Raw genomic sequence first — 25,621 nt, 5'->3', positions numbered from 1 at the left:
AACTGTATTCCCAAAGATGATGATTATTATTTGATGGCTTGGTATAAGGGCTTTATTAGTGCTATTTGTAAATTAAAAAATCTTCCTGTATTAATAACAATTCTTTTAGCTAGAAAATTCAAAAGAATAGGATGCTTTCTAATGAATTTTTTCTCATACACTTATGCCAATCTTATTATTTTGTGCTAAATATCTTATTATGGTGAGTTTTTATGGCTCTATAAAGTGTTATTAGCCAGGAAACAATCTAAGGAAAAGGAAAGCTTTACTAGACTGCTGGAGACTATGATCACTGTGCAGAACACACAAATAACTGCTGGCCACAGTTCTGCAGGCCAAAAACAAGTCTCCTGACAGAAATACCCCAAGTCAGAGCCTGGAACATGGCCAGATAGTTAATAGTTGTGTTGTATGTCCAAGGCCATGTATGCTTAACTGGATGTCTTGGTCAATCAACCACCTCTATTTCATACTGTCTTTAGCATCCTACTCTGGGAACGTTAGTTCTGTTCTCTACATCTCCCTATCTAGGCATACACTTCTCATCTTGACCCTCCCCATTTTACCCAACCTCTGCTCACAACAAGATTCCACCCAGCTATTTCTTTGGGTCCGACCTGATGGCATTATCTTTGTGGAGCTGGATGCTGAAGAAAACTCCTTTTGTACACATCTTATTTTCTAAACTTTCTTCTCATGTATTATCCTAAATGAATGTGGAAGCAATTCCTGAAAATGGGGCAGGGGTGGAAGACCAAGTGTCACTTAGGTTATCTTCCAATCCAAATTAAAGATCTTATAAAGAAATTTTGGCTCTTTCAATGACATCCTCTCCTCTGCTGTGCTCTTTCTGGAAGGCCACACCTCATTCTTCCCAACCTGCAAGCAAAGTGGGGTGAGCCTCTTTGATTCCTGGAACCACCCCTTAGTTCTCTCAGTGATAACTCCTAATACCTTCACTACCTGAAATCACCACTTGCGCATGTACTCTTTTTAACCATCACAGGCAATTTCTATTGTTTGAGGATATTTCTAACTTCCTTAGTGGCTTATAAACCTCAATCACATTTGCCCATTCCTCCTCAATCACAACTATAAACCTGAGAGGCATCAACTTTTCCATCTTACCTCTGCATATATCTTTTCTATCTTACCTCTGCATATATACCTGCTTACTCTTCTCCAATCTACTCTTTTTTTTTTAAAGATTTTATTTATTTATTCATAGAGATGCAGAGAGTCCAATCAACTCTTTAGTAAAATCCTTACCATTGATACTCTGGATTTTTGCCTCTTTCCAAAAGTATTCAATTCTTTCTTTATCACTTATACTTTGGGACAGTAATATATCATCCAAAGTTATAAAGGCTGAAATTACCAAGTGCAAGTATAATGTCCCTAAACTTATCTTAATACCTTTGACTCCAATCCTCAAATGGAAAGAAGTCCCAGAGACTGCCATGTTGGAAAGAAGAAAGAAATGTAAAAGATCCCTTCAGGAGACAGGGACATACTGATATCCCAAGGCTCTCTGTGACATGAGCATCACTGTGGCCCTTCAGAGAATGGTGCAGGTCCAGGCAAAAAGGAGAAAGAAGAGCCAAGGGAAGCTCATTAACGGTTTCTCATACACACCTGCAGATTCCTCCCCTTTTCTATAATTCTTCTGGCACACAATAGTCATAATGTGATAGACTCAAAAGACTTGATTTGGAGTCTGTCATGGGTTGAACTGTGTCTTATAAAAGTCATCATGTAGAAGTCTAAATCCCCAATACCTCAGAACGTGACCGTATTTGGAAACAGGGTTGTTGCAGATATAATTAATTAAGAAAAGGTCATATTGGAGTAGGATAGGCCCCTCATCCAATATGACTGGTATATTTGTAAAAAGAAGAAATTTGGAGACAGACACACAGAGAATGTATCATGTGAATGTAGAGATTGGGTTGAAGTACTGTCAAGCCTAGGAATGCCAAAGATTGAAAGAGACCACCAGAAGCTGGCGGAGGCATGGAATAGATTCCCTTCCTAGCCTTAGAAGGAACCAACCCCATCAACACCTTAGTTCTGGACTTCTAGCCTCTAGAATCGTGAGACAATAAATTTCTGTTGTTTAAGCACCCAGTTAGAGGCACTTTGTTACAGCAGCTCTAGGAAACTAATACAGAGTCCTAGCTCTATAATTTTCTTATTTCTAAAGTAGAAATTGCGAGCACGTGGGTGGCTCAGTTGGTTAAGTATCTGCCTTTGGTTTAGGTCATGATCCCAGAGTCCTGGGATAGAGCCCCTCATGGGGCTCTCTGTTCTCCCTCTCCTCCCCATTCTTGTTCTCTGTTGCTATATCTGTCCCACTTTTTCAAATAAATAAATAAAATCTTTTAAAAAATAGATTATAATTCTTATTGCTTATAGCAATATTGTTTATAACAATAAATATATGTAGTGCTTACCAAGTGCCAGGAACTGTGTTAAGTACTTCACATGGGTTAACTCATTTAATCCTCACCACAGGCCCATAATGTAGATATTAATATCATTCCCTATTTACAGATGAGGAAACTGAGGCATAGGTAGATTAAGTTACCCAAGGTCACACAGACAGTGAAGGAACCAAGAGAGAAACCCATATAGTCTGACCATAGTACCCATGAAACAACTATCTTTATAAACCACAAAATTCCTCACAAATTAAAGAATCACCATTATGATATCATTTTCCTACTCAAGAGCCACTATTCTCACAATAAAATGAACAACTCTCTCATCCAAGAGCTTCTGCAGTCTAACACCTCCTACCTTCATTTTATCACTCATTTTCTCCCTACACAAATTCTCCCTTCACACTTAGCTACTCCTCCTTGCTTGAGCACAACTCTTATTTTTCTCCTTTATTCCCATTGTTACTCTCTCCCATGGGGCTCCTCCTCTGTCCTGCTCCACACCCAACCTCTTATCTTTCTCAAATACAACATTCTATTAAGCCTTCCCTGCCAACTCCATGCTTAAGTGGTCTCCCCCTGTGGCCTCGTACATGCAATGTTCAGTATTCCTTGAGAATTCAGGAATAACGCCAGCCAAGAAGGCGCTTACACCATCCTATAAGATGGCAAGAGAAATGAAACATTTACCCAAACCATTAAAATAAAAAGAAGGATATCTGCATGAGAATGACAAACTACTTCTGAGATTTACAGAAGTTGACACATCTGGCTGGGGTGGAGAAAGAAAGAAGTACTGAGGCAGTGGTGCCTGAATTGGGCCTAAAAATGGGGTAAGAATGTTGATAGCTGGGCGCCTGAGTGGCTCAGTGGTTGAGCGTCTGCCTTTGGCTCAGGTCATGATCCTGGGGTCCTTGGATGGAGTCCTACATTAGGTTCTCTATTGGGAGCCTGCTTTTCCATCTGCCTATGTCTCTGCCTCTCTCAAAATCTTAAAAAAAAAAAAAAAAAAAAGAAGAATGTTGCTAGCTTCATTATGTGTTTACTAAAGTACACATTTAGTACTAGTGAAGGTATACTTCCTTTCTCATAGTTAACTGTTTCAGTCCTCTCTGGATCCCAAAGGGATCTGAGGTGAATCTGACCCACTGGGGTAGAAGCTGCTGTAAGGCAGGGGTCTTCTCTTTCCTATACCGATATGCACGCTGATTACAAGCAATCAGACACCTTCAGGAAATACTTGTGGAGAGCCCGGAAAGAACTGATGCAGAGTGAAGGAAGAAAGAAAAGAGAATGATACAGGAGAGAAGTGAATTCCCACGATTTGCCCAAGTTCTCCTCAATCTGGCAGCCACTCTATTTCGCTGCTTCCTGTGCCTTGGCTCAGCTGCCCTGCTTGTGATGTGTTTTTTCCCTTCCCCTTTCTGGCATAAAGTCCTCTGAGACCCAAAGTCCTCTCCTAGCTGGGGGTATTATCTGCCTGGGTAATCCTATGGATCTCCTCTTTCCTGCAATTTTCTACTGCATGCATTCAGCTCTGGTCAGCATTTAGTTGTTCTCATAAAGTTTCATACTTGGTTATCCTTCACCAACCAGATTTTATAGCTCCCCAAGGTTGGAAACCATGTCATATTTATTTTGTATGCTTCCCTTCTTCGCCTCCACACAGACGTCTCTTCAAACACAGAAGTACCTGGCAAATACTTGCTGAATGACTAAATCCTTTCAGTATTTTTATCGCTCAAGTATAATGTTCTTTCATCTAACTCTCCAGGTTCAAAAGTACATTGGAAAAAGTTAAATATCAAAGCATTCATTCCCAAGGAATACAGATTTATCTTTTCTAAAACTTGCAATCACTGAACCAAACTTCAGTGGCTTCACCAAGAAAAAAAGGTGTAAGCACACAAAGAAGGATCTATTATGTAACCGCCCTAACACTGCTAGCTCAATTCAACTTCTTTAGACACAGAATTTATCATTTTATGGCAACTGAGTAGATAAATACTACACGTGCTTCTTCCCCAAGAAAGAGATACTGAATGTGGTCCAACTTAACCTAAAACTTGTAAGACGAAATCCAATAAGTAGAAGTGAAATTGAATTTGTAAAGTTCCCAAGTTCCTAGGGCATATTTTCAAAATACTATTTATTAATTTGAATTTAACATGGAATAATTCTATGCAAGTCACAGTTAAGTCTCAAAATTTTAATGGTGAGGACTTTAGAACCTTAAGATAACATATGGTTAATGTGTGATGAATCCAATCTGAACAATGCTGGTTTCCTTAGGAGAAACAGTGGAGCTTAACATTTTTAAATGTTCATTTATCTAAGTAATCTCTATACCCAATTTGGGGCTCAATCTCAATACCCCAAGATTAAGAGCCACTTGCTCTTCCAACTGAGCCGGCTAGCTACCCCAACAGATTGATTCTTATTTTGCTTTCTATTTCTACTGGGTTATCAATAGAACCGATCGATAGGCTCTAACTTGTGAAGACTTAAAGATAAAGGAGGTTAAGAAGAAATTAAGCTGATCATCAAAGGAGTCAGCAAAAATTATCTTACCTAAGATAACTCTGCAGGTTTTTCAGTGCCTCCAAGAATCAGCTTCCTCTGAGAGGTAATTGTGAAAACATTTCAAAGCTGCTTTAAAACCATGGACTGTAAAACTAAGTTGAGATACTTATTCCAATTGCCTAAGACATTGACTTTTCTGGGCTCTACTTCTTGCCCACTGACATTGGCTGGGAGTGCTTTTCCCAACACTTTGTTATATCAAAATGAACTTGCTTTTAAGATAATTACACCTCAAGTAGTTTAATGTTAATACTGAAAAAACAAAACAAAACACCAAAACCAAAAACCAAAAATCAGAACCATTGTCCTAAAACCACAGAATCAATTCTCTTGGAGAGTCTATCTTCCCAAACAAAAGTGAAACAAAGTTCACATTCTGGTTTTATAAATACCATTATTAATTTTTAATCATAAATACTGCTATAAGAAGTTTGGTAAATGAGAGAAGTTTCCAGACTCCTTCTGACATAGGCAACCTCTGTATTTTGACCACATAACTGATGAATGCCCCATATGTTCCTGTGGCCACTACTGCCAGTCTAGTTATACTATAAAAAATGGAGCAGAAAAAACATAAAAGGTATTACTGAAAAGCCCAAATGGAATACTATAGTCTGGTGCCAAAACCTTTTTTTAAGATTTTCTAGAATAAAAAAAAGAAATGTAGAGAAAAGCGACCTGTTCGGGGAGAGAAAACAGAGTAAGTATAGAGAAAAGGAATTTTCAGATATTATAATGCACACCTGAATTAAAGTTTAAAGGACTCTTACACATGATCAATATTTACCAGTGAGCAAATACTTTGCTCTAATAACAAAAATGCTAAGAAGAAACCATAAAGGCAACTTGAGTTTCAAACACTAAAACTGACCATTTCTTCTATGTTCATATAATTAAATCCTTTTTAATTCCTAAGATTTTCATATCCTGATGAGCCAATGTCATAAAATTAGAACCTGACAAGACATCCCTCCAGGACAGCCTCACTTAAACCTTTCTAAACACAGAAGAACTCCAAGGACTCCTTCAGAAAGCCATTCTAAAGGTTAAAACATTCAGAAAAACTTCCCTGTATTTAGCATAAATCCCTCTTGATGCTCGCTGTAAGTCGATTTCCTCTTCTTTTTCTTCAGGGAAGATGGAAAACAGCTGTTCAACATTCCCTTTCAGGCTACTTTTTCCTTCCTGCCAGGCCCATTCCCCCCAAGGGAGAAGTGTAAACACTGCAGGTGATTCCAAAATGCAGCTGGCCCAAGCCTGATTATCCACAGGGTTGGTGGGTCTGGCCCCATATGTACCTCCTAGGATGATATCATTAAACAGCAAAGGCCCCAAGAAGAGTTCTTCACCAGAATTTATGGAATTCTAGAAATCCATGACTTACAATAGTCTATCCTCAGTAGACTCAAATAACAAAAGCAGTGCTGCTTCAGGAAGAAAGAGTTACAGTCAGAGTTGTAAAAAAGGTAACCAGTTACTGTCCTGCAGCCAGGCCACCTTCACTACCGCTTTACCCAGTGTGTCAGGGTGTTGAGAGTACCTTGGCATAGAACACTTTTAAACTACTTAGTGATTTTTATCATGCGATTCTTGAGATTCTTGTCACTGACGCAACTTTCTGGATGCAAACTAACTTCAGCAATGCAATAACCCTTTCGGTACTTCAATCTAAGGGAGTATTCTATTGGGAAGTGTCAATCTGTAGTCTATTACGTCTGCAAATGAGTAATCCCTGCTGGAATCACAACATAATCTGCAGATTACTACCTTATACACTAAAATTTATAAAACCAATCTAACATTGTTACTTCCTATTTCATGAATTGCTAACAAATATCCCCATTTTTCTTGCAATAGCCATTAGACTCCAACAGTAAAGCCAGTATATGACCTGTGTACTTCATCAATAAAAATATTATAGACTCACAAGTTTGCTAGCCCATTTCCTTTACAAATTCCTTTTAGGAGTTATGAAATGCTGATTCAACTTTGTTGTGGTGTAACATCTGCATGCATTAAGTGCCCATTGCTTAGTAGCTAAGTTTGTTACACGCGAGAAAAATGCAGAAGCCTTGATTTAATCAACAAATACAAATTTACAACTCTAAGGCATCTGTGTATGCAATGAGTATTTCAAATGGAAAAATTTCACTGACAGCTCTTTAACTGATTGTGGACCTATTCAATTTCTACTAGAAGAGCAAAGTATACTAATTTAAACGCACACAGGGAATTTTGCTATGATTACCTATTTTTTTTCACATTAACTGGGGAGGAGAGGCAATATTAATTCCTTAAGTAATAGAAAAAATCTTTAGGCATGCAGACATACACATTCGGTTACAAACTCTCTCTGACCCTTCCTAGGACAAAGCAAATGGACACAACCTACAATGGATATGCCATATACATGTAATTGAGAGTTACCTGCATATATGTCTTCTGTCCTATTTTTAAAACCAGGACCATACTAATCCAATGGCTATAACCATTACCAAATATAAAATGTCAAAACAAACTATGCTTATTATCAGTATGTTTATAGCCTCTACAAAGAGGCAAATTCTGTTCTTTCAGGAATTGTTTACTAACATTTGATGACAACACTTACCAAGTTCATGCTTATGGAATATCCCAAGGGAGTTGAAATAACTAGAAGGAAATCCAGTGGTAATCTTAACACACATTAAAATTCACAGTGTTATTCTGAATTAAGGACTGAACAAACTACTCTATTCGAGAAATAAACAGATGGCCTCAACTGTCTTTTCTTCTCTTGCCAAATTAAAATCATTCCTTTTCCTTCTTTGTGATCTCCAACAGGCTCTGAGAACACTCACTCTGCCTCCTGCAGGTTTATACTCTTCTGGGCATCTAAAAGAGGATCTGGATTCCACACCCTCAACAGGCTGGAGCTTGCCTGGATAGGCAGAAGCAAGCCACACAATTGGTGAAGCACCCAAAGACCTGAAGGCAGCTAATGAAGAACTGAGTGATGAGCCTAGGGCTCTGCAGGAATTCATGAAATTAGAAGAGGCCCCCCACAATGGAATCCTTACAAGGCCCAGAGTGGAAGCAGAGGGAACTGCAGGAAGGGGTTCTTCTATACGGCCAGTTTACAGAAGTCTGGGAAGCACGTAAGTATTTGACAGAGCTGACAGCCCCTGGACAGCAGTGAGTAGTAAAAGGCATCATAAACTACATCTGTAGGAAAATGAAATGTAAGAGTCTTCAATAACATGAACTTGGAGTTGTGAAGGAGAAAAGTAGAAATAAATGTGCAGTGTGGGTTCATCTTGATTTAAGGCAGGCTGCTAATTATTTGTAAAATGACAGACAAGTCAATACCTTCATGGTATTTCCATTTCTGCACCCCTAAAATGAGGATAAGATACCTGCTCTATAGCATTCTCCACTTCCACTGAAATATGCTAAGATATACAAATATTAGATTTGGAAAAAATTTAAAAGTACTAGGCAATTTCAAAATGCAAGTATTCATGTAGCCATATGATCTATCAGGGACTTTCCCCTTACCTTTAATTGTCTAAACACATGAATTTGTAAGCAAGGTTTATTAATCGTAATGGCCCCTATTTACCCCATCCATAATACTTTCCACTAGTTTAAATCTTTTCTGTAACACTTTTCCACCAACAACTAACCTAATCACTCTTCCATATGTGCATAGAAGTTGTGAAACACTAAGCGTAGATGGGTCAGAGCGTAGGACTAAGTTTATTCCTTAACAGAAAGATTTTCTTTAAAGAAAAATTATTTCAAGGGGCACCTGGGTGGTTCAGCAGTTGAACATCTGCCTTTGGCTCAGGTCGTGATCCCAGGGTCCTGGGATCAAGTCCTGCATTGGGCTTCCCATGGGGAGCCTGCTTCTCCCTCTGCCTATGTCTCTGCCTCTCTCTGTGTGTCTCTCATGAGTAAACAAAATTAAAAAAAAAACAATTATTTCAATTAAAAACAGTATACACTTAATGCAGAATTTAATTTTTTAAAGGGGATTTCTTATTAAAATTGGGCCTTAGAGTTGGCAAGACTTTTTGAAATTCATCCATTTCTAATTATCACCGTCACCAAATGGACGCATGGATCAGTGCCTCAGGAGTCTGGGATTTTCATCTCTAGTTCCTATTGTGCCACTAACTCACCAAATGAATTGCATGGGAAAACAATTTTTCTTTTTGGTAGTCTGGTCTTATACACTTGCCTAATTCCCAAGTTGGGCACTGATTCTAGGTTTAGAGAATTTTATTGTGTCATCCAAACATCTGTTGGTAATTGGGTGACCCCCAAATAGAGGAAGATAGTATAATTCCAAGATGAGGAAACCCTCAGGCATCCAGTAACAATTGTCCTGTCCTCTGCTTGGACAGATTATTTCAGAAGGCTGTTGCCCATCGAACCTCACTGAGTACCCTTACCCACTCCTTCAGAATAGTGAGGTCCAGCCCTCTCAGTAAATGAAATACTAATATTCACTATGATGATGAAGTTCTACCACAGGCTCTTCCCCTGCTCCAAGTCCTGTCACAAACACATCCCAGGAAAATAACACTATTTCTCTTTTTTTCTTGGGCAGGGGGAGTGCTGAAAAAAAAAACAGTAAGAATACTTACTACATTTTAGACTCAAACATGCTAATAGTTAAATAATACTTCATATCCACTGGAATGACAAAATGCTAGTCTTTTTACCACTTCTTTACCCATTTGAAAACTTAGATTACTGACATATTGAAACCTAAATTTAAATATTTTGTCCTTTTTTCCTCTCCAATCATTTGCTGCAATCATAATACTGAATGGGAATAACATAGTTTCTTTCACACAGTGTGATCCACGGCAGTAGAAATAAATACCAAAATAATCTACCATAAAGCATATGAAGATACACATAAGTACTATGTACTTGCAGAATGCATTTTCACCTGTGTTTATAAAACACGTTTTCAGAGATTAATCTTTAAAAAGAAGCCCTGAGGAAGGTAGGGCAACACCTGTGAAGTTAAGAACCTTATGGATGACCACCAGGTCCTCTCAAGGCAGCACTGCAAGATCACTGGACCAGCCAGACCACAAATCTCACTGAACACCCGTATTAGCTTATCTGTGGACTAATTTTATAAATACTAAAGTTGATGCTCACACAAATGTTAGTCACTACAATAGTCCTGACCTGATGTGACCAAACTGGTTGACTCGCTACCGGTGTCTTCCACACTAGCCCCTAACCTCAACAGCTTTTACCCAGCAGAAGCAGCAAGATCCTAATAACCCCCATGGTGGCAAAGGCCTATACTGTGTGTGCTGCTGCAAATTTTCCTTTTTGTCCAAATGCTTTCTTTTTGAGAACTCCCTTTTACTTGGTGACTGTACTATCAATACTTATTTTTTTTAAAAACGATTATTTATTCATGAGAGACACAGAGAGGCAGAGACACCAGGCAGAGGGAGAAGCAGGCTCCATGTAGGGAGCCCGATGGGGGGGGACTCGGTACCGGGTCTCCAGGATCATGCCCTGGGCTGAAGGCAGGCACTAAACCACTGAGCCACCGGGGCTGCCCACTATCAATACTTATTAACCTGAATGTAAAAATGCACTTTGCAGGAAAGTGTCTTTATTAACGAAGAATTGATGAAAGTCCTACGGACATGATATACCAATCAATGGGAAATGACACTTCCCAGGCCCAAAGTCTCAGGGGCTTCTTCAAAGCAACTCCAGGAGCACCAGGGCAGTTTCTTATACACCCTTGTCTGTCTCCCCGAATACCAGCATCCCGGTATTGCACTTTTTTGCTGAGGGGGGGGGTCCCTAGAGGACGGAGGCATGAAACCCCGTCTTTTCTCTGTTTTTTACTAAAATACATCTAATTTACACACTTCATAACACGACTTGTGCCTGTATGGTGACCTTAAAAAAAAAAAAACACATGATAGACAAAGACCCCCGTAATCATGACATTTTTGTGACCCCCTTCCCCTCCCCGTTGTGGCAGTAGCGTCTGAACAGCCCACCAAACGTGGCGCTCTCTCTCTCTCTCTCTCTCTCTCTCTCACACACACACACACATCATTTCGGAAGTTGTCATTCATGGAGAAATCGTTTCAGAGCTGAAGAAAAGCGAATTCCTGAAAGATTCAATTCTGTGAAGAAAGTGTGTGTGTGTGTGTGTGTGTGTGTGTGGAACTGTTTTGCAACGAGAACGTCCACTCTCAAATTTAGTGTATCAGTAACGAAAACCAGGACTAACGAAAAGACAAAAATAAATAAATAAACAAATAAACAAATAATTTTTTTTTTTTTTAAAGAAGTTGACACGAAGAAGCCTAGAACCTCAGTGTCCTTTCCTGAGCCAAGGAACCGCCGGCAGGCGAGGCTCCCCTCCCGCCCCGGGCCGCGGGGCCGCGGTCAGCCTTCGACGGCAGCCGGCCTCACGGGGGCTGCCGCTGCCTCAGAGGAGCGACGGGGCCCGGGTCGCCACCGCAGCTCGACACGTCGGGCCCCGGCGCGCGCCGCGGACGGGGCTTCCCAGCCCGGGAGTCCAGCGCCCAGCGCCACCGGGAGGGCCGGCCCGGAGCTTCGCCCCAGCCTCGGTGCGGGCGGCCCCCGGGGCGGCGGGCGGCGGGGCGCGGCGGGGCGGGGGGGCTCGGTCGCCCGGCGGGTGCGCGGGCGGCGGGAGCCCCAGCTCCCGGGGCGGGAGGAGGCCCCGCACGCCCCGCGCCCCGCGCGCCCCGGGACGTGGCTCTCCGCCTCCCGCCGGCGCCCCGCGACCCGCCCGCGACCCCGGAAGAGAGCTGCGCCGCGCGCCCCCCGGCTTACCGCTCCCCGCCGCGGCTTGGTCCTCGCCTCCCCGGCCTGGGCGCGGGCTCCGGGGCCCCCTCGGTCGCGGCCGCCTCGGTCCAGGGCGCCCGGGCCTCCCCTGCCCCCGCCTCAGCCCGCGGCGCCCTCGGAGCCGAGGCCTCAGGGCGCCCGCCGCGCCTCGGGATGCGCCGCTGCAGCCTCGGGCGGCGCTGCTGCGAGCCGGGCGGGCGGGTGAGTGTGGGGCGGAGGGCGCGGAGGGGCGGAGGGGGCGGAGGGGGCGGAGGGGGCGGAGGGGCGGGCCGCGGCGGAAACCGCAACGTCACCGGGGGGGGGGGGAGGAGGAGGGGGAAGCGGGGACCCCCCCGCGGCGGGACCGCGACCTCCCCCCTCCGCTGGGGCGCGCCCCCCGCCCCTCGCACCCCTGCCTCGCCAGGCCTCTCGCGCCCCAAGTTGCTTCAGCTTCCGAGCGACCCCACAGGCTTCGGGGTCGACTGTGAAGCGACGGAGGTCGGGAGGCCCCGGGGGAGGAAAGCCGCGCGGCCCTCGCCCTCCCCGCCGTACTCACCCCTCCTCTGCTCCCGCGTGTTCTACTCTGAGGGAGAAGGGAGGACATCACCGCCTTGGAAGCTGCCCTCCCTTCCACTGCGCTGACGGGATCGCTAAACCCAAAAGCCAACTCCACGGATTTTAACCATCCAAGGTAAAGGGGGTCCCGGACCGAGCATTTGATGGACGCGGCCTTCGAGAGGAAATTTCCTCCACCGTGTCTCCTAGGCCCCTTGCGGGCGGGGGGCGGGGGGGTGGAGGGTGAGGCAGGAGGAGGGAGAGGAGACGGACCTCGGATCCTCAGAGGTTTTCAGGTGGAGGATTTGCAACCTTAGTAGTCACAACCCCTTTGGAGAAGTTTCCTCCCATTTCTTATTTTTTAAAAAAGATTTCTATTTATTTATTCACGAGAGACACAGAGAAAGAGAGAGAGAGGCAGAGACACAGGCAGAGGGAGATGCAAGCTCCATGCAGGGAGCTCCAAGTGGGCCTCGAACCCGGGTCTCCAGGGTCACGCCCTGGGCTGTAGGCGGCGCCAAACCGCTGAGCCACCCGGCTGCCCCGGCCCATGTCTTAAAGTAGCCCCCCTGCAGGCAGCTTGGTCCAGCCTGACTCCAGGGAGATGTCCTCTAGGACCAGGCCATCACATCCTCCAACCTCGGTGTTAGGGTGTAATCGAACCTACCAGAGCTAGAAGTACAAAAGTGACAGATGTTTAATCCAATTCCTTAGAACTGGAGATGTTTTACCAGAGAGCAGTATTTTTCTTCGTTTACCTCAAAGTGCTTTGCTGGAATTCTAAAGGGCCACCTCCAACCCGTTTCCCCTGTCCTCACAGGTTCTCAAGACCTTCCACATTAGGCCACATTAGGAAAAACTCTTGGTCTTTTAGGCTTCTCTTAAAAAAAAAAAAAAATGCCTCTGAAGAGAGATTCCTTACAAACAGCTCAAGAGGAAGTGGTTTTATTAAATTTTTTAAATGTTCACTCAGGTAAACCACTGATTTGCATAAACTTCCAGAAGTTATTTTTTTTTTTTTCTAAGATGCTATTTATTTATTCATGAGAGACACGGAGAGAGAGGCAGAGAGAGAAGCAGGTTCCCTGACAGGAGCCTGATGTGGGACTTGATCCCAGGACCCCAGGATCATGACTACTGAGTCACTCAGGTGCCCCAAACTTCCAGAAGTTTTAAAGGTGACCTGTGGAGCAGGAGAGAATGGGCTCTCTAATTGAGAACTGATTTAATCTGGTTTGAATCCTTATTTTGATAAGGATAAACCAACTACAGATCTTAGTTCCATCATCTGTAATGTAGAGATACAGTACCTCCATTGAATGGTTATACATGGTTATACAATACAAATAGCTAATATTTGAGTTACTACAGGCCAGACACTGTGCTAAGGGATTTATATGTATTAATTCAATTATTAGAGAGGGTAAATTGTGAAAGTGCTTAGCTGTAGAAGGCAATCCAGAAGTCTTCATTTCCTTTGATCTTCTTGAATTTGGAAGACACCTTAGAAAAAGCATCTGGTTTGATTTATTTAGTTTCTCAACAAGTAGTCATCTAGCCCAGTGACTTTCCAACCTAGAACAGTAAGTCAGCAGCAGGGCTTTGATAAAATACTTTTTAATGAGGGCCCCACACCAGACTGATAAATCAGAATCTCTAGGGCTAGAGTCTCAAGCTTCAGCATTTAAAACTCTCTTCCCAGGTGATCATAATATGCAACCAGGATTTAGAGCTCTTCAAAGGTGACAGTACCCATTGTCATTTGCTCCCCTTATCCCCAGTTTTGCCTTCAATTGATCTAGAATCTGCTTTTGGATAACATCTACCTCTTGCAAAGGCCCCCCGTGCAACAGGCCTCAAATATCAGCAACTTTGACCTCTGGAAGCATCTGGCACCTTGATTCCACAGAAGAGTACTTCAGTTTGGCTGGGTACCTACCAACTCCATCAAGCTTCTCTTCATTCCTTTCTGAAAACTTCTCGGAAGGCAGTTTCCTTTGCCACTGTCCCTTTCAAAATCTGACCCCAATAATAAATTCAAGGTTTCATCCAAAGAACACAGGGTAAAAAGATTAAAAAGATATTTAATGGCTTTGTTCTAATTAGTGTATTTCCTCAAGTAAATCCTATGAGTTATTATGGCAGCAGTATTACCCTGATGACTCCGGATTATATTCTCCTAAAACTCTGAAGTAGTCAAGGTTTTTTACAGTTGCTCTCCAACACACCTTCCCCAGCCTACTCATTCTAGTTAGTGTTCATTCCTTAACGTGTGATTCTATGAAGTTTGATTGTGCTAAGTCAGGCTTCTTCTTTTAGCTCTTTGACATGTTGAATAACACTGATGTAATTAATTGAGTAATTCTACCTCCCAATTTTATGTCTTCTGCAAATTTGGTCTGTATGCCATGTCATCATTCAAGTCCTCATTCTCAGGCACTTTCCACTGCCAACTGACACTGAATTAACACGCCATTGATGAATATTCTCATCAATGGAGGACCCACGTGTTACTTAGTCATATTTTCTTTTCTTGTACCAGAACAGCAGCTACAGTGCATGTGTGCTTGGCATCTTTGTGGATATTAGAAAAAATTACCCACCCATACCCAGGCCAAGGATTAGGAAAACGCCACTTCTTCCTCCCAGATACAGCTTAAACAACAAATGTGTCTATGAGATGTCCTTGTTCTACTGGTGTAGCAACATGGTCAAAAAAAGGAAATGACTACTTAGAGAATTCTTGTTAACGTCTGGATTTCTTCCTTTTCTAAGTACCCAGATACTACTGTAAGAATAGGTTTATTAATTTTGCTCAGGATCTGTAAAAAGTCCCTTGTCTTGCTTTCCGGAGTCTAGCTGCTGCTTTTTTGAAAATTGGAACTCTACTTACTTGTCCACCTCTGGTCTTTTAGTGTTCACCTCTCTCTGTGCTGATTTGAGATGAAAGTTCTTATTTGCAAACTCTCCTTGCTGAGATGTAACTTTTGTAGACCAGAGGAGTTAAGCTTTAGAGAGCTAGTTTATTTTCTTGCAAATTCTTCACCTAAGTTTGCAATTAGCTCTCACACAAAGTTCATTGGACGCTTTCAGTTGAAGGGTTATTTTTTTTTTTTGTGATAAAGGAAGAAAAAAAGGAATGAGTTCTGCTTGTCGTCTGTGTCAAATAGGAGCATCCCTTCTATGTTCTTTTTGTCTGAACAAAACAAAAAATATATAAACAAACTATCCATATATTGTTGTCCTTATAGTTTATTCTTGGCTCTAGCCTAATGGACCCCATTTATAGGGCTGTTAAAAGTGCATGGTTTCTGTTCTCTTGTTTAATTCATTAAACTCAAATTTGCCCTTTAGGTTTTACTAACCAGCCAGCTGGTCCATGACTGTACAACTGTCTCAGTTCTTGAAATACTTTTTTTCTTTTTCTCCCTCAGGCCAAATTAGTCTATTTGTAAAACTGCTTTACCTTACACCTAAAAGATTCATCCTTGAGTCACTGAAGAGGTATGATCACCTTGGTTTGCTTAAGCCCAGTTGCACTTGAAGTGTTCTTAGTAGTAGTCTTCAGTTTCCCTTCCATTTCTGAGCATCCAGTCCTGGCCAGACATCTACCCCAGGCTTCTCCAACCCCCCTGACTCAGACCCGCAGCCTCCCTGACTTGTCCAGTGCCAACCTGCCCCTCTCCATTGCCCAGACTGTTCTGTTGCTACTGCTTCATCTCCAGATGACTCAAGCTTCCTGAACCTAGTTTTCATCATTAAAACAAAACAAAACAAAACATTTACCTATATTATTAATCATAATTGAATTCTAACCTCTCCATCCTCATTCACAATTTAAGGCTCTTCTATAGAATTCTTCGTCAGGTACATATTTCCTGGCCTCACCATCTTCTAACAGGTCAAGTATGCTAGGCAATTCCATATGTGTCTCATTTAATCCTCACAGGTACTGATGTCGGCATTATTACTATGTTCATTTGACTGGAAACAGGCTCAGATAGTTGAAGTGGATTTTCCAAGGTATAAATGGCTCAGACTACATGACATAAACGTAACATAAGGTTAATGTTTTCTGGTATTGGATCCAGGCTCTTTCCCTGAAATCACTTGGTCTGTACTAACTTCATATCTAAAATCCCACTTTCAGTTTGAGAGTCCTCAGGTGAATTATTCTCTATTCTCAATTGATTTTTGAAACAGATGATTTTTATATCACTTACTGATTTATTTTAAACTACCCAAGGTGGGGGTGCTTGGGTGGCTCAATGGGTTAAACGTTCGACTCTTGATTTCAGCTTCAGATCATGATCTCAGTATTGTGAGATGGAGCCCTGTGTCTGGCTCAGTGCTGAGAGGGGAGCCTGCTTAAGATTCTCTCTCTCCCTCTACCTTTGCCCCTTCCCTCTCTTTCCCTCTCTTGAAAAAAAAATAAATAAATAAATAAAAGTAAAATAAACTACCCAAGGTGTCCCATATACCTACCAAGTTACAGCACTATTCTCCGAAATTAAGCAAATGATTATAGATATATGCAACATGAATGACTGATATTATTTATTCTTTTGAGTCATGGAAAGAACCAAAAGTAGTTTAAGCATATTGCATATTCACATTAATATTTTTCTTAAATGTGGCTTTTGAGAACTGTCAACATCACTGAGGAGTTTAGAAATGGATGTTCATTGAGGCTTGATTTAGTTAGTGATTCCTCATAAACAGGTGCTTGGACAGTTCTTAATCCTCTCCACTTTTTACCAAAGTCTGGCTTCTTCCAGGAAAGTACAATTAAGAAAGAATTGCCTTAAGAAGATTCTGAGGTCAGGGATGCCTGGGTGGCTCAGTTGGTCAAGCGTCTACCTTCAGCTCAAGTCATGATCCCGGGGTTCTAGGATCAAGCCCCGTGTTGGGCTCCCTGCTCAGTGGGAAGCCTGCTTCTCCCTCTCCCTCTGTCCCCTGCTTGTGTTCTCTCTCTCTCTTGCTCTCTATCTCAAATAAATAAATACAATCATAAAAAAAGAGATTCCTAGGACTAGTTCATGGTCCCGGAATCTGATTGTCCAACGTCCATGTGCTATTATAGTGTGTTATTCCAAGAAATAACCCAACTTCTGTCTTCATGCACTCTACCTGCTCACAATGCTGCTGAAAGTAGTTGAGATTAGGCCAGGTTTGTATTAGTTTGGAAGCCAAACCTTATGGAATTTTATGCTAAAATATTCAGGAGGATAAGGAGTTGCTTTGGCAATATTCTGTAGTAGTAATTCTAACCCCATATTAGCATCACCTGGGGGAGTACCTAAAACACAACAATGCTCAGGCTCACTCTTAGAAATTCTGATTTAATTCTTTCTAGGATGAAGCCTTGGCATCCCATATGTTGTTAAAGATACCAGATGGTTCCAGTGTTAAGCCAAAGTTAGAACCAATGCTCCATAGCATTAGAACAATCCAGGGAGCTTTTAGAGCTTCTGATGGCCAGGTTGTATCCTATGCCAATCAAAGCATACTGACTGAGGTGTTTAAAGCCCTGTGATTCCAATATACAGAATGTTCAAAAACCGCCATTCTGTAAAAGTGTTACTAAATGGGCATTTGAACCAAATGAAGCATTAGATTTAGATAATATGTTAATTTACCATGTTTGTACTGGCCTAATGATTATGTACAATATTGTGAAGGTTGCTTTTCATTTACACTGGTTCACTAATATATTTATTTCTGAGTACTATTGCTGGATACGCATTTTGGGGAAGTAATACTTGATTTTAGTTTTGGCTGAACTAGTGAAGTTGTTTCAGTAGTTAATGTTTCACTTCAAATTTCTGCTGCCCAAGTATTATAAATAATAATTTTCAATGAAACATTTAACAGCTAGGCCATTCAGGACTTTTTCTTCTGCCAATGAGATTAACTGTATTAAGCAAGGAAAATCATGGTGGTTTTGGATTGATGGTGTCTTTCAGATGATCTTTTGGATGATAGGAATAATTGCCAGTTTGCTGATGTTAAACCTAAGTATGTAACCCAATGACAGTTTTCTATACATTTTTGTAACTTAGCTCCAAAGAATACAGATTGTTTCTTCTATCTTCCAGATTTTATAGTTTTTATAAATAATTCCATTTTGGGGTGGCTATTTTTGCTCTTCATGGCCAAGTGGAAAATACTGTTTTTTTTTTTTTAAATGCTAAAAAGAAAAAAAAAGGCTAGAACAGCAAAATTTAAAAACCCAACTACAGTCTAAGAGCAAAACAGCTTTCTTAGATGCACTTATCATCTATGCAAAAAAGAAGAAAGAAGAAATCTTGGAATAATCATATCCTAACCCTTTCATTTTCCAAAGAAACTGAGGTTAATATAGGTGGTGATTGCCAGTTCCTGCTGCTAATTACTGGTAGAAATGGGAAAAGAAGTCAGGCCTCTGGGTCCTACCTACATGTTCTTTTTCCCACTTCTCCATGCTGCATCATTGGCCAAAAAAATATAACTTCTCCTTTTCAGGTTCTCATATTTTATATGAACTGTGACAATTTATTTAAAAATGTAAACTTGCATTCTTTCCATTAACAAAATTATCAAATTATCAACACATAAGGAAAAGTAAGCTTTATTTTTGGAAGAAATCAAATACCTACTCAAAATGTAAATTGATAGCACCCTCATTTAGCATTGCTAAGCCCGATGATGTATGCTACATATAATTTTCCACTGATATATGGGCAAAGTATGCTCCTCAATACATACTTAGCAATTGCCACCTAAGCAAGGTCCTGTCCTTGAGGTGAAATCCTCAATAAGCTTTTACCTTCCTGAGTCATTTATTCTCATTAGACCTGGGATTTTTTAAGACATTCTAAAGTTTTAACAGATTTTTACATTTTTATTGCATAAATCAATTTTCTATGTTTCCTGCTACTTACAAGAAGAATAATGCTAGTGGCAATGTTTCTACTCATAGTGGGCACGTTACTATTACAGGGTGAAGATTGGCCACATGCACGCACATATATACATATAAATGTGTGTATATATATATATAAAATCTCACTTTATGATTAATCATTAAACATGTCACAACAAATAGCAACTATTATGGAGCAGACATAGAACACAGAATACAACATTCTTGGGATTGTACTACAATGAAAAAGCCACTTAAAGTGAATCTACCTGAATTAAACAAATAAATGTTTTGAGGGGAAATGAATGGGTCAATCTTGGAAATGGAGAATGTTGGGTTCTAGGACTAAATCTTTCACATACCAGCGTGTGGCCCCAGAAGAAATTTTTTACTATTCCTAAAAATCAGGAAAATTCAGCAATAGCATACATGTTAACTAGAGCAAACCACTTAACCTCCTTGAGTTTCAGTGTCCTTAGCTATTAATTGAAGCAATTGGCCTTGGTCCGTGGTTCTCAGTCCAGGTTAAACATCAGCATCACCCGGGAAACATTAAAAAATAATGATGCCCTGCACTACCCTAAAATTGAAACAGAATTCCTGGGGGATGTGGCTTCAGCTAGTGTACTCAGAATGCGGTCTATGGACCACCAGCATCAGCATTACTTGGTCTATTACTCAGCTTGGGCGGCCACAACAAAATACCATACCACTGTGTATCTTACACAACAGAAATTTATTTCTCACAGTGAGGGAGGCTCAAAAGTCCAAGATCAAGGTGCTTGGCAAATTTAGTTTCTGGGGGAGCTCTCTTCCTGTTTTCTCACTATGTCCTCACATGGCCTTTCCTTGCTGCATGCATGTGTAGAAAGTGAGGGATCTTTCTCCCTTCTTCTCCTAAAGCCACCAGTCCTACTTGGGTTTATGATGAGATTATGACCCTTATGGCCTTAAGTAACTTTACCTCCTAAAAGTCCTATCTTTAACATACGAATGGTGTGTGTGTGTGTGGGGTGGGGGGAGGGTTTCAGTTCAGTCCATATCATTTGGGATTTTGAAACCCTTCAGACCTAAGCCCAGATGTATTGAATTAGATCCTCTGGGAGTAACGACCAAGAATCTATGTTGTAATAAATTCTAAAGGTGATTCTTATATGCACAAATTTGAGGATCACCGTGGCTTAGGCCACTTTTTGTTACACTAGGTTGCACATTGAATTACCTGGGATATTTTCAAACCTTTGATGCCTGGGGTCCAATGCCAGAGGTTTCCATTTGTTACCAGGATGCTCATGGTAAGCCAAGTTTTAAAGCTCTGGAGGTAAATCCAATCTGAGGAACACTGGTGTAGACCACTAAGAGTCTTTCCGTCCTAGAACAGTATGGACTTTAGACATGTTTTTAAAACATTTTTTATTTATGTATTTGAGGGAGAGGAAGCGAGGGAGAGAACATAAATGGAGAGGGAGGGGTGGAGAGAGAGGGAGAAACAAGGCTCCTTCCCAGGACACTGGGATCATAACCTGAGCCAAAGGCAGATGCTTAACTGACTGAGCCACCCAGGCACCCAATAGTATGGATTTTAATATGATTATATATGTATGTGTATATATATATGTAATATAATGTACATAATCTAGATAATGTACATCAAAAGGAAAGTGATAGAATAGCTCTATTTTGTAGTTTCAGATACAAATGCATTTGTTAATCCCTTTACATTAATCAGGTAATGTAGTGCATTAAATAGAGTTCTTTTTTAAAAGAGTACATTTGCTAGATACAGCATTAGTTTTTCTTCATAAGAATTAAAGATTTATTTGATGGTCAGTGTCTTTCCACTATGTAAGACTAACTGAGGGTTTGGGTAGTAACCAGATGCTTATGATACATTTTTAAAGAATCTTATAGAGTCCAGGGAGAATTCTAAAAGATAAACATAATATGATTATTTTGTAAATCTCCAAAAGGTCATTCAACCATATAAATAAAGGAACTATGGGTATTTCTTAGTATTAAAATGTATGTTCTGATTTACACAATTTCAAAATCTCTTTCAATACTAGGATATAGGTCACTCTAGGATAAAAATGCCACTTCTACCCAAATATATAAGAGTTATATAAAAATATCTCAAATCACCAGAGGCCTGACCAGTGAATAAGCACATAAGAGTAGGAAACACAACCCCTTGATATTTTTTCTTTTCTCTCCCAGGCACATGAAACAGTTAAAAACACAACTATTAAAAACTTCAAACTCATCAGAGAGGAACAAGTAACTAATGAATCAAAACAATCTCCTTAATAGACCTGGGGTTTAACCTGAGAGTTATTAAAAATAGTATTTGAAATTATAAGTGAAATGCTAGAATACATGTCAAGATGTGACCTTCTTTCCATTTGCAAATACAGGATAATATTCCTTCTCTGTAAGCAAGTTTATTATTATTACAATGTAATCATCATCATCATTATCATCATCATCATCATCATTATAATCTGGTGGGGAATTGTTTGAAAACAATGCTGCCATATGAATTTTGCTTTTATTGGATGACACTAAGAATGACCATGGTCTAGCAATTTAACCTAAGCGATCTTGCTTCACAAGTCAACGATACCATTTTATGAGTAAAGCAAGCTACATCAACACTTAGAACCACAGATGAGCTGAGATTAACAAATGCTTGAAGGAAAAATTATAGAATTCTTTGTAATAAACTGAAAAACTCCCAGCTGTTTCCACTTAACCACATCACCTGTTACATATACGGTACAGAAACCAAAGATCTGTATTACAGTTTCTATTTTGAGTGTGAAAGAATAGTGCTGACTTTTGCATGTCCCTGATCTATCCGATGTCATTCTCTGAAAGCTAAGAAGCTTCTGAACTCCACTAAAATGAAAACAGTATTTACTACTTATAGGATACGAGATATATGACTATAGTAGCTGAGCTATAATTGTAAATAGGAAGAAAGATATGTTTAATTTAAATTTGGTCATGATGGTTGACAATGACTACTGAAATCCACAAACAGTGATAACAATGGTTATTTTTAAATTACATTTTACTACTAAGAAGCTGGGCAAAGTACGCTATTCACGTTCAGTGAAGAAATTGTTAAAATGCTATTTATTCTAAATATAAAATTTTGTTTTTATTGCAAGAATCATTATCAGAACTAGAACTATATATTTTCTTAGTTCAGAAATATGTAAGCAAGTCTTGTTTGCCAGCTTTACCAGAAACTGAAGCTAAATATGTCCATGTCTTTCTTTTCCCAATAAGTAGAATAGGTGTAATAAAGGATAAATGAGAGAATGTAAATTATTTTTGGCCTCAATCTTTGTAGGTGATTTTTGTTTTGCCATTGGGATAGCAAATGGTGGCTCAATTATTCTGGATCGACAATTCAAAAAGTGCCACATTCTATATCCTGAGTGGGTGGCTGAAGTGTCAGAGTTGTATAGGGAAGCAGTATTTCTCATGATACCTTCTCCTTCAGAATTGTGTTCTCCTTTTCTATACCATTATAAAGTTCTCTCTTTTTTTAAAAGATTTTTATTTATTTATTAATTTATGAGGGACACACACAGAGAGAGGCAGAGACATAGGCAGAGGGAGAGGCAGGCTCCATGCGGGAGCCCGACGTGGGGCTCGATCCTGGGACTCCGAGATCATGCCCTGTGTCAAAGGCAGATGCTCAACTGCTGAGCCACCCAGGGATCACAAGTTTTCTTTTCTTTTAAAGATTTTTTTATTGTTGTTCATGAGAGACACATAGAGAGAGGCAGAGACATAGGCAGAGGGAGAAGCAGGCTTCCTGAGGAGCCTGATGCAGGACTTGATTCCAGGATGCGGGATCACAACCTGAGCCAAAGGCAGATTCTCAACCACTGAGCCACCGAAGTGCCCCTAATTATAAAATTTTCACTTTAGATTTCAGTTCCTGGTTTGGTAGTCCTACTGCTCAGAAGTATAAACAAGTCTCAGTGGCTACAGACTTCCAAGTACATGTTTGAGGCATAATACATGAAAGATAGAGTCTGAACAGGTGCCCAAACTTTTCTACATCCTCTTTCATTTAACACATGTTGACAGTCTGGTCCCATCAAGGCAAGCCCTTTGAGGAGCTGACATTCTATTTGCCTCTAGTGCTGAATGGCATCAGTGAGGAGGAAGGTCAGCCAGGTCTGGCCCAGAGAGCTTAGAGCCATCCAAGCAAGGCCTCTGATAATTTATCAAGATGTCCATAAGACTTAGTAATCATCCCATTTTTTATGTTTCTACATACAGTTTTAAAAGGCAAAAAAACCAATATGGGAGTTGTGGGAAGAAGAAGTTGTGAAAGAAGGATCTCATCACATCTGCAAACTTAGACGAGGTGTTTCCTCTTCAGTCATCAAGAAATCATAAGAATTGTTATGATGTCTAATAATTTATTTCTGACAGTTCCCCTAAGGCAGATTTTCTTCAAACTTTTTTTTTCTTCAAACTTTTTTAAAGCTAAAAACTAACAGTATATAATGACAGAAACAGATGATCAATAGTTGAGAAATATATAGAAATAGATATGTATAAAAGAAAGTTTCAGAAACCAGTATTTATATTTTTCATATTAGTATATTTTATTTAAAAAAATAGATTCTCAGTAACTAGATAGATTTCAAGACCCACTAAGTGGGTTGCAACTTGTAGTTTAAAAACATTGCACTGGGGTTATCCTGTATGTGTAGAAAATACCATTCATGTTTACTTTCTGAGTTTACGATTATGTGTTTAAGTCTAAGAAATATGAAACTGAGTGGCGCCTGGGCGGCTCAGTCAGTTAAGTGTCTGCCTTTGGTTCAGGTCATGATCTCAGGGTCCTGGGATGCTCACATACGTTCTCTCCTCAAATAGATAAAATCTTTATTTAAAAAAAAAAAGTTTTTGAGAGAGCATGAGTGGGAAGGGGGGGGGGCACAGGAAGAGGGAGAAGTAGGCTCCCCACTGAGTCTGATTTAGGGCCCCATCCCAGGACCCTGGGATCATGACCTGAGCTGAAGGTAGATGCTTAACTGACTGAACCACCCAAGTGCCCCTAAATAAAATCTTAAGAAAAAGAAGAAAGAAAGAAAGAAAGAAAGAAAGAAAGAAAGAAAGAAAGAAAGAAAGAAAGAAGAAAGAAAGAAAGAAGAAAGAAAGAAAGAAAGAAAGAAAGAAAGAAAGAAAGAAAGAAAGAAAAAGAAACTGAAACAGTGTCTTCTGAATTTGTTCTAGCTGTAGTAAATCTGGCTATAAAGCACTTGTTTGATGCTTTAACCAAACAAGTAGACAAGTGTGCCAAAAAAAAAAAAAATTAAAAGACTGGCATTTAGAAGCCTACTTTTATTGGTAGGAGGAGAAGAAAACAGTAGTAAATAGGTACAGCTTAAAGTAATATGTTACTTTTAAGATTTTCCCAAGGGCCACGGAGATCTTCTAACAGGAAGATTATGTGTTTGTGAGGCACACCAATAAATTTGGCAAGTGTTCAAGCAGTAAGGCACTTGGGGCTCCTTACAGCCTAGAAGTTATCACCTCATCAATGAGAAGGTCCACCTGAATGATCACCAGTCATCAGTTTTTGCCACTAGGAAGGATACTTCCAAAGACTGCCTATCCCAGACCACACGTACCATATTCCTTCACTACCTCATCTCAGGTTTTTAGTAACTAAAGAATAGCTCTTTCCCTCAACAAAGCTAGACTTTTAAAAACTCTTCTCAACTTCTCCAGCATACTCTAAAGTCTGCTGTCGTGCAGGGTGCTGATACTGTGATCTCTAAACATGTCATCTGTTGATTATTATTTTCATTCTCTTCATGGGGTGAATATCTTGATGGTCAGAATCAGTGGTAGTAAAAGACTCCTGTACATGTTGTGGGAAAGAGGGCCAAGGTCAGAAATTTCTGCTACGTTGGACTACAGGATTTTGGAGCCAGGCAGGGAGGACTTGCTTCCTTTCTGCCAGAGGCAAGGATTCAACTAGAGAGTAAAGAACTGAAATTAGAAAGTATTTGGTTGGGCACCTGACTGGTTCCGTCAGTGGAGAGTGTGACTCTTGATCTCAGGGTTGTGAGTTCAAGCTCCACATTGAGTGTAGAGATTATGTAAAAATACAATCTTAGTTGAAAAAAAAAAAAAGAAGAAGGTATTTTGTGACCTAGGCCTGAGAAATCCTAAAGCCAGATTTATTCACATATTCTTTTGCCTGGGGCATTTTAACTTATCAGTGAGTTGGGTTAATTATTCTATAAATTCTATACTTGACAGCTCATCT

The 25,621-nt window shown here is 40.5% G+C and overlaps 2 protein-coding genes across 14 annotated transcripts in view; one reads left to right on the top strand and one right to left on the bottom strand.

Annotated features, from left to right (window-relative positions):
• The window catches only part of DSE (dermatan sulfate epimerase), an 81,128-nt gene extending 67,820 nt beyond the window's left edge, over positions 1-13,308 (bottom strand). The window contains exon 1 of one of the 3 annotated variants that reach the window (XM_038526611.1): positions 13,166-13,308. The gene's annotated coding sequence lies outside the window, so the exon portion shown is untranslated. Of the gene's footprint in view, positions 1-11,861; positions 11,978-12,408; positions 12,566-13,165 lie in introns of those variants that run through there. The other 2 variants (XM_038526610.1, XM_038526609.1) reach the window with 2 other exon arrangements.
• Positions 12,182-25,621, top strand: part of WDR27 (WD repeat domain 27) — a 216,172-nt gene continuing 202,732 nt past the window's right edge. For 6 of the 11 annotated variants that reach the window (XM_038526606.1, XM_038526604.1, XM_038526594.1 and 3 more), the window contains exon 1: positions 12,182-12,543. Coding sequence is in view for 2 of the 11 variants with exons in the window: in XM_038526587.1 (XP_038382515.1) it covers positions 20,598-20,606 (9 nt within the window). In the remaining 9 variants the exon portion in view is untranslated. Of the gene's footprint in view, positions 12,544-20,542; positions 20,607-25,621 lie in introns of those variants that run through there. The other 5 variants (XR_005353816.1, XR_005353815.1, XM_038526587.1 and 2 more) reach the window with 3 other exon arrangements.

This window comes from Canis lupus, chromosome 1 (assembly GCF_011100685.1).
Source record: "Canis lupus familiaris isolate Mischka breed German Shepherd chromosome 1, alternate assembly UU_Cfam_GSD_1.0, whole genome shotgun sequence".
NCBI classification, from domain to species: domain Eukaryota; kingdom Metazoa; phylum Chordata; class Mammalia; order Carnivora; family Canidae; genus Canis; species Canis lupus.
Note: the sequence above shows the minus strand (reverse complement) of the source record. Positions and strands in the feature narration are given on the sequence as shown.